The following is a 12,411-nucleotide window of genomic DNA, read 5'->3' as shown; positions in this document are numbered from 1 at the left end:
GCTAGCAGCACACAACCTTTTTTTTGCAAGAAAAGGATCCTTCCATTAGTTAATAATAACTGCCCAAAGGCTACAAACCACCTCTGCAAGAGAGGGCTACATCAGAAACATGGAAAAAGTATGTACAATGAGGGCTAGATCACGAGATGGGAGGAGGAAAGAGCCACACCAGTGACCAGTAGTGCCATCTAGGCGTGCCTTGAACCATGGTGAAGATGGCCGCCAAAGTCGCAAGAAAGCCTCTCGGCACTCCCACATGTCGGAGCTGCCCTGAAGTCTCTCAAAATGATCCCTGAGTGTATGAATCAGCTCCAACTAAATGTCACAAACAGTCTCTATCTCGGTGGGACAGGGCGAGCCAAGAAGATGCAAAAGCAGCGGGCCCGCCAGATAAACCAAAGTGTCACGCTGCAGACAAGCTCCCAACACCATTCTCTATCACTGCACCACTCTTGGGGGATGAGCTCTGTGGCAAGCTGAAGTGTAGGTCGATCCCCCTGAATCACTATCATCCTGCACGTGGAAGCCAACTCAAAATGTAGCCCAAGCTACAACACCCCAAGGGTACTGTCAGGCTGTGGAAACAGTTGGCATCAGCCTGAAGAACCCAAAGCCAAACTTGTTGTGCCCATAGTTACCCAGAACGGGAATGGGGAACGGGAATGGGAGGGTCCGGAACGGGACGGGAACAGGGAGGAGGAGGAGGGGGGGCCGGAACGGGAACGGGGCTGGAACGGTCCACCTAAAGTAAGGATTGAATCACCTCCATTCATCTTAGTCTCAAATAAACTCCTAAACAACCCCAAAACTGCCCCCTAACCTGCCCTCAAACTGCACCAAATATGTTCCCCAAACAGCCCTAAATCTGCCCCCAAAAGCCCACTTTTGGCCGTTCCGCCCCGTGTTTCGCCGTTCCGGTTACACCCATTCCGGAACACCGTTCCGGTTACACCCCGTTCCGGAACGGCGTTCCGTTCCCATCTCCGTTTCGGGAACGGGACTCGTCCGGAACGCCATTTCGGAACGTTTGGGCTGTGTTCCCCCCATTCCCTGTTACAATGGTTGTGCCATGGGGCAGTCCCACAAACACTGACGCTGACTCTCCAAAGGATGGCCACAGGCTGCACAAGTTGTCGAGAAGCCGTTGTGTACAAACGAACTCCCAACTGTTGCAGCCCTGTGCGCAACTAGTTACTGAAACATAGTAACTCTCCTCGGCTACCTGCTGTCCTACAACCGCTCCCAGAAGGCTGACAAGAACTCGACTGTGAGACCCTCCTCCTACCAAGAGCCTTGCTCCCTGCTACCAGTACGTGTCGCCCCAAGCGAGCTGTGTATTGGAAAAAAGGAGATCCTAGGTGATTGTCAGAAGAGAAAGGATCCCACCAAAACCACTCTCCCGGGTCTCACTGCACTCGTACCAGAGGGCGGCTCTCCCAAGCCCAAAGCCACCAGTGTCCTGACTCAAGATCTGCTGGGTTAGGATCTATGACACAAGTCCTCCCACAGATGCCCACAACTTGGTTCCTTTGTAAACAGCACTCTGCAAGTTGTGGTCCCTCTACTGAGACTGTGTGAAGACAACCCTCTCCCTGAACCTTGAAAAACAAGTGGGGTACCGACTCCGAGAAGCCCTAACTGCAATGAGACCCTCCAGACGCATGAAGGCCCCCAGGCATCTGGGAGCTGCTGCCTCAAGAGGGGTATGCCACTCAGCTGGTATAGCCTCTGTACTATCCTGACACATGCTTTGCACCCCCCTCATGCCTCGTAACTGGATGTTCTGAATCTCCTCGGGAAGGCCTGAAATTTGTAGCCAATCTCCGAGAGTGTGGGCTGGATCCTCTACCATGGGACCCAAGAAACACGAGGCCTACTACCAACCAAGTGGCCTCTTTGTGTGCTAACCATGGGGTTCCAAATAAGAGGCTTCCTCAAGCGCTCCTCCATGCAAGTGGGCTGATGGTACTCCAAGCCACTCCGCAACTCCCAGGACCTAAGCGGGCTCGCAGCAACGCGGTCTTCCCATCTCCTGCTCACCCCAACTCGGCGCATCTCTGTAAAAATCAACCTGATGGACGGGCTCCAAGGGCCGCCCATATGAGGGACTCAAGCACGAATCCGATGTAGCAACAGCTCCTTCTAGCGCTCCTCCCCTAGAAGAAGTCCTCTGACCACAAGCTTCCCAATGAGGGCTCTGCTCTATCGTGCTGGGTCAATGATCCCCAGCCCTCCTTGAAAACATGGTAAGGTGATGACCTTCCATGACACTTTGGCCCGGGCTGACTGGTTGTTGCGCCCTGACCACAAAAAATTCCTGATCAGCCTCTTCAACTGGCTGATGCAGGAGCTCGAAAAGATCCAACAAGACGTGATGTACCACATAATAGCCAACAGCACCTGGTTGGCCACTACCAACTCTGCCAGCCAAAGAGACCCGTGCCAAACTCCAATGAAGCAGTTTCCTCCTAATGGAGAGGAGGAGGGGAGCAATCTACTACTCTGGAGACAAATCCGAGCCAACCTGACAGCCCAGATATCGTACAGAAGTCCCTGGGGGGATGTTCCTGAAGCCCTCTCCTGGCGACCAATCGGGCATACGAGCACTGCCAACCCAGAAAGCCACAGTCTTCCTCCAGTTGACTAGTGCTCCTGATGCACAACAAAACACCTCAAGAGCCTGCTCACCCTTGTGCAGATTGGCCTCATGGCCCTCCAAGTAGATGCCTTAGTCGTCAGCAAACTCAGTGTCAAGCAGCTCCTCTCCCCTAATAGGGAGCTTTAAACCACGCCAACCAACCTCCTGTGAAGTCGAAAATCTGCTCATCGCCTCAGCATAGAAGACAAAGAGGAAGGGGGCAAGAGAGCAACCCTGTCTAACCAAACGACTGAGCATGAAGCGTTCCACTCTTCCCCTTGCCAAGGACACCTGACTGTGCGCACATCTGTAGAGAGCTGACACTCCTCTGATCCAAGCATCTGAAAACCCCATCCTGCGCAGAGTGCCCTTGAGGGAATCCCACTCAACTCTGTCGTAAGCCTTCTCAAAATCGAGGAATGTCACAATAACCTCTCCTTGGAGCAGCACACAACTGTGCTTCCAATGGACTCAAAACTTACCATTCAAACACAGACAGATTGACAAGACTAGCTATCAGAAGACTACTCTTCGGTTTCCACTAAAAACCCTGCATCCAGCTTTAGGGAACCATTAGGATCACTAAGTGACTATGTAGTCCTAGTCTCAGAGGTCACACACCGTCATTTGGCCTTTTTGCACATTATAATGGATGACCTTTTCATGTCTACATTATTGTTTTGACAGGTATTCGTTCATATCAATCAACCTGTTCTGTGGTAGGTTGCTGCAGCATGGTAATGTAGCCTCTGCACTTTCAGCAAAGAATCAAGATATGTAGGTCTATAATCGGGCCAAGATGAGCATGGAGGATAAGTGCGATTTGAGGCAGCATGAAGAATAAGTGTGATTGGTAACATTACTGCGCAAGGACATAACATTATTTCGTCAATCAATGAGTACTGTGGTAACTTGCTGCGACATCTATGGTAATGTAGCCTGTAATTTCAGTAAAGAAGTAGGATACTTAGATCTGAAATCAGGCTACGATGAGTACACATGATAAGATCAGGTTGGGTAACCAGAATTTATAGACAGGGCATGGCATCATGAAACAAACCTTCCAGTATATCGCATGCAGCAAAGACACCAAGACCAGTTTCTTTTTTCTCTGAATGCTTGATTGTAGAAACTTGTAGCTGTACCCCATTAGCCTGCAACATCACATGATTTACGTCGCAAAACATTCAGTTACTTTGTAAGGAAGACTATTCCAGGAGTAACAAACAATGCAAGTCATCCAAACATCCAAATAAGAGGAGTCTATTACTAGTAAAACCAGGCATCTTGTTGTTGCTCTTGCTTAATTTCCTTTCTATATTACTCATTTAAGTAGACAAATTAAGCTATACAACAGCAAGACAGATTATACTGACAGCGGAAGAAATTACGAGCAGAAATCCGTTTTACATCTATCCTACATGATCTTAATTTGTCATTGTCGTGAATTACAAAAATACCTGATTCCTTGAAAAATTTCCACAAAAGCCTATTACGCCATGTTCTTAAAGCTATCAAAAATTGATTACATTAAAAACACAACCTCAAACAAAAGACTTGGCCTTGATGTGAGGTTCTGCAGATCACTAATTCTGCCATTCATAAGGCTCTTGTTTGTCAAGAGGCACCCTCATATCTCTCTATCTTTTCCCTACTCTACATCGTATGCAGATCATACAGCTTATGGATCATACTTTGGAGTCTGGACAGCTATTCCCCAGTGCCCAAAGTTGCAGAGAAAGACTCTTCAAAAGGGAAGAAGAAATCCAAGAAGTTTGTATAGAAAAAGAAATCCACAACCCCTTAGATATCCGTCAAGCAAAAGGCGGAATACTACAAGCAAGGAAAGTGCTATGGGTGTGATGAAATGGGGCAAATTCTAGCAAATTGTTCTAAAAAAGAGGAAAAGCTTGAAGAGGATGATGAAGGCAAGACTTGTACCAAATTTCATGGGAACGCCTGGAAATCATGAGAGTACGGAGCTCTGCAAAGCGTGGGGCAAAGTACAAGTTCAAGAAGTCCTAATTTTCTTTGATAATGGACTGTTTTCTGTGATCTTGTTCATTCTTGAAGAATACGATGATATCGTCAAAGAAGGTGCTTACAAATGGCCTGTACTCCCTAAAAATCCGGTCCATCATCCTATTGAATGTTGCAAGAGCATTTGTGGGAAGAAAAGGCATCACCAAATACTCGTACAATCCGAAGGATGTCCTGAACTCGATCTTGTTTACATCTCCAAGAGCGATCCTGATCTGATGATAGCCACTTTTCAAATCAAATCTAATAAAACATGAAGAACCCTATAGTCTGTCAAGTATTTTATCAATCTTAGGTATTGGAAACCTGTTCTTGATGGTGATTTTATTGAGAGTTCTGTAGTTAATGCACGTTCTCCAAGATCCATCTTTCTTTAAAACGAGAAGCACCGGTGAACAAAAGGCGATGTACTAGGTTGAATTAGTCCCTTTTCGAGAAGTTCCTTGACTTGATTCATTATTTCCTCATTCTAGGCCTTGCTCTGTAAGGTGGCCGGTAAGACCACGTATCAAATCAATCGTATAGTCTTCCGTTCTCTCAGGAGGTAGTTCTCCAAGCAAACCCTCAGAGAAACAGTCAGTTTGAGCTTGCAAAAATTCATGTTGTTCTTGTTTTGATTCTAACAAATTTGACTTGCTATGTTCGTCTAAGTCTCTCAAAAAGATCGAGTAAACGAAAAGACTGGATTTCATCACTTTAAAAATGGCCGAAGCCGTTACGGGTGGGATGGATTCGCCCTTTAATTTTACATCAAGAATGATTTCTTTGCCTTTCTCATTCTTCAATGTGGCCTTTCTAGCCCAATAATCAACCACAACACGTTTCTTGTGGTACCAAGGGATCCCCAAGAGTACATCACACCTCTCCAAAGGCATAATATAGAAGTCCTCATGCCCTAGATACCCCTGACAATGCAACTGAAGTTTGCCTATGACATGTGTAATGGAGACACCACGCCCCGCTGCCGCTAAAACTGCATCCATTTGTGGTCCCATTTCTTCGGGTGTTATTCCAAGTCGAGCTGCCAATTCGGGTGATGAAGTTGGCCTTGGCTCCTCCATGAAGAATATATGGACTTCTTGGTCTCATACTTTGCCCCACTCTGCAAAGCTCAGTTTTCTCGCCCTTCTGCTCTAAGATATCACTCTCACAAAATCCAGAACCATTCCTGCCTCTCTCTTTCCATTCTTTGCGCGCTCCTCCACCGATTTCGAAGTTTCCAGTTTGTCCTCAGCTTGCTCCTTAGGTGCTTTCTTCGATCACTTTGCAAGGATGTGCCCTTGTTCCCCACAACCGTAACACTTTCCCTCTTTATAGAACTATGCACATTGCTCTACCAATAATTTCTTGCCGGTGGATTTCTTCTTTTGTTGCTTACTCTCCTTCTTTTTGTCATCGGAAGAATCCTTCCCTATTGAGGCGGACATTGGCTTGTCCAAGAGCCTAAATGCATACGAAAGCCTCCCTTGGCATGTGCCATAAGCCTTTGAATGGTTTGTGACTTTTGCTTCAGGCAATACCGTCGGACGTCTTTTGGAAGACCACAACAAAACCGCTCTACCTGCTCCTTATAGGTAATCTACCAAAAAGAAGCTACTGGCAATACGTATCCCAAAACCTCTGACAAATAAGCAACCAAAATGTCTTCCTTAATCATCCTCAAATGATGCCAAGCCGTGATGACATCCTCTTCATACTCCTCTATTAACCATGTTGAAACTATTAACCATGCTGAAGTGAAGATTCTTTTGAATTTGACCCAAGACTAAGGTGCTTTTCTGTGCAACAGCAAGGTGGACCACCATGTATGTGCATTACCCTTACGAAAAGACGCCGCCTTTCGTACCTTGGAGGATTCCAAGAAATGACCTCCAGAAAAAGCAATATCAAACTGTTGTATGTATGCAAGGGCTCGATGGGTATCCTTGAAGCCTGAAAAAGTGTCAAACTTAGCTGCTTGACCCCTATCCTTGAACTTCTTGGTCTTCTTACTCTTTTTCTCGATAATCATATTGAGCTAAGAGCATCATGGGTTCCGTTGCTTTCCATAGATAACCCCAAATGCACGGAATCAGTATCCAAACTATTAGAAGATAAAGTGTCCTCCTTTGAACTGCTAGAATGCTTGCAGTGCTTTCTAGACTTATTCTGTGATCTACTTTCCTTGCTTTTCTTTGTCTTTTCTTGTGAACCTCATCAAGCGGTGATTCTTTAGATACTTTGCGTCTTTCGGGTCCTTAAGAGTACTTGATCATCCGTTTGGCACGATACTCCATGCTGTCAAGAACGGGCCATGATCCTCTCCCAATTCCTCGAAAGGAGGTCGGCTCCCATTGGAATCTCTGTTGTTTTTCTTTGCTCCCTCCGCCAGGATTGGAGTGCTCTTCATCTCCCTGAGGACGAGTAGTTAGTATAACACTTTCCTCTCTATCGGATTCTGTCACGAGGAAGTGGCAACTGTTAACTATGTCACGAGGACGTGGCAACTGCTAACCTTAGTTGTTGGTTTCTTTCCAATGATTTTTGTTTTATTTTTGAGACCCTCTTTTTGAAGTTGCAAATGGTCGGACATTGTATGGCCAATGTGAATGGTAGTTTCACCCGCAGACGAGAAGTTTGTCAGCACTTGAATTCGTATAGTAAGAGGATGTCTAGGCTCAGTTCAAGATCATGTAGGTTCCCCCATCGCACTTAGCAAGTTGGTGGATACTAGGAAGTAAACTCAATAAAGGCATAAAGCCAAGGTGGGGTCACCAAAGGAAAGTACCCGACAGTTGGGCCACATTGAGGTCCCAATGGGGAAAGATGGTCAAAAGACAAGTGGGAGCCCAACGGAAGGATCTCCTAAAAATTAGGAAACTGCTATTTTGGGCCATGAAATCTGTTCGCATCATTACCTCTGGAATGACAAGGGGCACATTTTACAACTCTGCCACAAGTCAATTGGGCAACTAGTCGGAGATTTTTAGGCAGCAACCCCGAAACAGGAAATTGCTTATTAAACGCGCCAGGTGCAACATTTCTATGGAGTTTCCTCATGCAAGAGAAGGCAGCGCCGAATTTATAGCTGGGAGGCTCATTTTGCAACCTTCTGTCACAGGTTAAGAGCTATGGAGTGCTTGCTTTCCACTCTATGTACAGTGTGGTGCTAGGAGTGATGACCTACACACTACACACTGCTCTCTCTCTCCCCCGCGTGCAGGTATGTGATGCCCCACAAGAGGGCTTTTCATTTGACCTATGTACAGTTGTGTGGGTTCATGCGCGATTGCCGAGGCAAGAGCCTCTTGCACAGGTACTGGATTAGCTAGTTGCTAATCCCTTGCAGGTACAGGTGAATTCGGAGAGGTTTCACGTGAGAAATCTCGTCCGATTCAAAGGGCAAGTAGCCCTACAAGTGCGGGAGCTCGAGGACTTGCTACGGATGCGACCGGCTCGCGAAACGGAGCCCAAAACAGGGAATTACAGCCTGCTGTGTATTTTTGCAGGTTTAGGGTTTCGGCCCTAAACGGTCCCTTATACCCCCAGGAGGTCCGAGGACGCGAGGGGACCGTTGTAGAGGTGATTTGGCGCATTTTCAGGGCAGAAAACAGAGAATTCAGCATGCTGCAGATTCTCGCCAGGTTTTGCAAAGTGTCAGTATGCGTTGGGAAAGTGCTACAGGAAAAGAGATCGGATTCTCAAGAATCGTCTAAGCTCTAATACCATTGTAGCAGGCTTGGACACTCTAAGTGAGAAATCTACAGCAACACACATCAGAAAATTGCAAACAACTTAACTTGAAAAGAGAGAGTCGACACAAAGCGGCAGAATTCTCCTTCCAGATGCACCGGCCCTAAAGACTGGCACCCCTTTCAGTATTTATTTCTTATTGATGATTCACAAAGTACAATGACTGAGGATCCTCTCTCTACAGGACTCCCAAGCTAATCTGCCAAAGAGAGAAGCCCTAGCAATCTATTTGAAGGCCCTTGGCTTAAGAGCGCACACGGTGAAAAGCTTTGCCTCCAAAAGCACTTTCCCCCAAGAGTTGGCATTATCTGGCAGCTTCGAGTTTTGTAGAAATCCGTACACATGCCATGTCAGCAGCCTCCACATTTCGCGGGCCTAGCCGTACACGTGTACACATGTCACGTCATCACTTTGCATAGGTTTTTTTTTAAAAGGGTTATAGGCCCCTCAGCCACATCTTTAAGTTGGGAGAATAAGGTTTTAATAAATCTAACCGTCTGTTGCGACGTCACAACTTGTGACAACTCACAACCAAAACTAGGACTAGAAAAGTTGGCGCACCTTTTCTTGGCAAAAAGCAATCTATCCCTCTCTCTATTCATGTCAGTTCTATCTGCCTATAAACGCACCATTGGTGCCCGAGTTTTGGATCAATTTTATAAGGCATCCCTGCTGCAAGAGCACGTAGAGATTTTGTCGCATCGGTTCAACGAGTTCTCGCTACGAGTTTGCATTCCAAGGTTGCTTTCATGTTGGAAGCAACATGGTGATGTTTTGTACATGAGTTTCACACACTTAGCTACTGTGTTTATGTTTTGCAAGTACTCTACCTGCGAGATCTGAGCAAGGAGGCTTCAGCCTATGCTCAAGGGATCTCGAAAATGAGCTCCGAAATGGTTGGCAAAGCGGTTGTGCTCTAGAATCAAACCGGAGGATCACTGAGTAGAGAGCTCCATCTCTCTAGTTCTTGAAAAGGAAAGAAAGCACCATCGAGTGTGGGAATAGAGTGTGGGAATAGTGGCCCACATCCAATTCATGTGCTTCTACAAGATTCTCCTCATAAATGAAGATACTCTTTAAGGGTGGACTAGCCCATCATGAGGTCCCCAATACTATGTCGGTCTTCTTATTCTCTCTTCTCCCTATTCTATTTATTTAAGTCTATTGAGTATTCATGTGCACTCCCGTTTGGGACAGTGGTATCAAAGCAAGGTCGCCTCTCTTTTTCTACAAAGGAGGACGATTTTGAGAAGAAGCAAGAAGAGCCATGACGAGCCAAGGGAGAACCGCTAAAGAGGAACTTCGACAAGTACGAGCTCAACTTATAGAGTTGCAACAATTGCTTACTCTACCATATGTTCAAAAAATTTTGGATGGCCTCAAGAGGCCCCAAGAGAAGGATGTCGTTGAGCATCAGGAAACTACCGATAAAGATAACAAATGGCAAGAGAAAAATGTGGATCGAGGTGCCCCTACCACAAGGGATCCCAAAGGCAGGACACTCAAAATGCCAAAAACAAAAGCAAGGACAAGGATCACCCTCTCTCTTCTTAATGATAGTGAAGATATATTAATCTCTTCTCCATCATATTCACCTAATTATATCGCTGCTACTACTACAATATCTAAACCTCCTAAGAGGAAAGCTCCTACTAGTACTTTACATAACCCTAAAGAAAAACACGAGTTCAAGAAGCCAAGCCACAAGCATCTCAGAAAGATGCTAGTTTTCAAAGATTCTTGAAGGAACTCAAGCCAGCAGGACCTAGACACGGTTCAAGTCTGAGTTTTATGATCAATTTCTTCATTCTAATTTTGAGAAGAACATTCGGATAGGCTTGTGCACAAGGAGCATGAGAAAGTCACCGATTATGTGGACAAGTTTTGGTCGGTTCTCTTAAAAGTTACATCCTTCATGAAGATCTCCCATGAGGAGAAGATAAGGAAATTCGAAGCGGGCCTTCAACCCCCACTTCAGAAGAGCATGGAGGTGTATCCTCATGATACCCTTCAGAGAATGATGGAGTCAGCAGTCATCGCTAAAGATTACATTTCACTGGGACTTTAAGCAAGATGGAACAAAGAACTTATCGAGCAAGGCAAAAGGCAGTATATGAAGAGGTTGGAGGCAATAACAAGAAGCATCCCTCCAAGGAAACTGGGGCACCACAAGAGAATCAAATAACTTTCACCAGCACAGCTTTGAAGAAGGAAGGTGTTTTTACTGTGGAGAAAAGGACACATGAAGCCTGACTGCCATGCTCAATAACAGTAGCAAGAACAAGGACCTCCGAAAAAGGACCAAGCAAAAAAGGAATCTGCTCCACCTAGTTTCAACTCTATTCCTCATGTTCAACGCAACACCAAATCGGAGCAGGGTAAGCAACAGCTTCGCAAGGGTTGGGGATCTTTAAACAACCAGCAAGTATGGATCCTCTACGACCCTGAATCTACAGATAATTTTATCCCTCTTGACACCGCAAAGCGCCTATGCCTTTCACCCGATCAGTTGGGCACTCCGATTACTTCAAGATTTGTTTTCAAGGGGTTGACTACCAATGCAACTTCTGTGCAAGGCCAGCTCAATCTTCAGATTGATGAGTAAAAAGACAGAGTATCGTTTCTTATGGCACCCATAGAAGGATGTGACATTATCTTGGGTATGCCATGGCATTTCGGATCCATGCCTATCCTTAATTATGCTAACAAGTGCCTAACTTTAAATATAGAGGGCAAGAAGATAAATATTTTTGCTAATGTTGGGGATTGGTTGTCCTCTATTGTAAGCCATATTTATGTTAAGAAGGAAATAAAGAAGTGAGTTTCCACTTAAAGAGAGAGATAAGTCTAAAGAGAGTTCACTTTTGAGTCTTGATAAGAGTCGTTTTAAATTTATTCAAATGTATAAAGATTGTTTTCAAGCTAAACGCACCAAAGGATCTGAAAATCCTCGATAATATGAACAATATCCTCAGCATGTGCAGGACCCTAAGTCACTGCCTGACAGGCTCCGTCCGAAACATCCAGAAGATCATCGTATTGATCTAGTACGTGGCAATTCACCTCCAAATCTACCTTTGTATAGGGTGAGCTTGACTCAACAAGAATAAATTTTTTAGTAAGTTAATGAGCTTCTAGAGAAAAGTCTAGTAAGACCGAGTACTTCTTCGTACTGCTCTCCGGTTCTACTGGTGTAGAAGAAAGATGACACATTTCATATGTGCATAGATTACCGCTCTCTAAACAAGATCACGATCAAGAACCAATTTCTAATTCCTTGAATCGATGATATATTTGATAAGCTACAAGGTGCAAGTCTCTTTAGTCGCATAGACTTAAAGAGTGGGAATCATCACATAGGCATACCTCCAAAAGGTGTGCATAAGACTGCTTTCCGCACAACCTTCAGACTATATCAATTTTTGGTCATGCCTTTCGGCTTAACTAATGCTCCAACCACATTCAACCCAATGATGGATCGTATCTTTAGTCCATATCTAGCTTTTACAAGGGTATTCTTTGATGTCACATTAGTCTTCTCTCAGATCAAAAAATGAACATCGGAAGGGATACAGTGTTTCGAGAATATCGTAAGCATGATTTGCATATCAATGCAAAGGAAAATGAGTTCTTCCTCATTGAAATTCATTATTTGGTCCATATAGTCTCTTGCAACCAAGTGAGTATGGATCCGGCAAGGATATTTAGAAGTTCATTATCGAGTTAGATGATAACATGCGGACCCTTCTAGAGGCTGCAAATTTCATCTGAATGAAAAGAAAGAAAGAGATTGAAGCAATGGCCATGGACTCCCGCTATTGTACATGATGTACATAGATTTCTCAGATTATGTTCATATTATACAAGGGTTTGTTAGTGTAGCAAGATCACTCCATGATCTGACAAAGAAGAAGATCCCTTTCAAGTCGTAGACGTGTTAGGTGCAGCGGAATGAATGTTGTATTTTCTCAAGATTAGTGAGCTTTATTGCTCAAGGTTCC

The 12,411-nt window shown here is 45.1% G+C and overlaps 1 protein-coding gene across 2 annotated transcripts in view; it reads right to left on the bottom strand.

Moving 5' to 3' along the window:
- LOC147417494 (SET domain-containing protein) overlaps positions 1-12,411 on the bottom strand; it is a 150,565-nt gene that overhangs the window by 108,121 nt on the left and 30,033 nt on the right. For both annotated transcript variants that reach the window (XM_086507599.1, XM_086507598.1), the window contains exon 2: positions 3,699-3,792. In XM_086507599.1, coding sequence (XP_086363725.1) covers positions 3,699-3,792 — 94 coding nt within the window. The remainder of the gene's footprint in view (positions 1-3,698; positions 3,793-12,411) is intronic.

Source organism: Adiantum capillus-veneris, chromosome 30, assembly GCF_014529385.1.
Source record: "Adiantum capillus-veneris isolate H3 chromosome 30, ASM1452938v2, whole genome shotgun sequence".
Classification (NCBI taxonomy): Eukaryota; Viridiplantae; Streptophyta; class Polypodiopsida; order Polypodiales; family Pteridaceae; genus Adiantum; species Adiantum capillus-veneris.
This window is presented reverse-complemented; position numbering and strand designations above follow the sequence as displayed.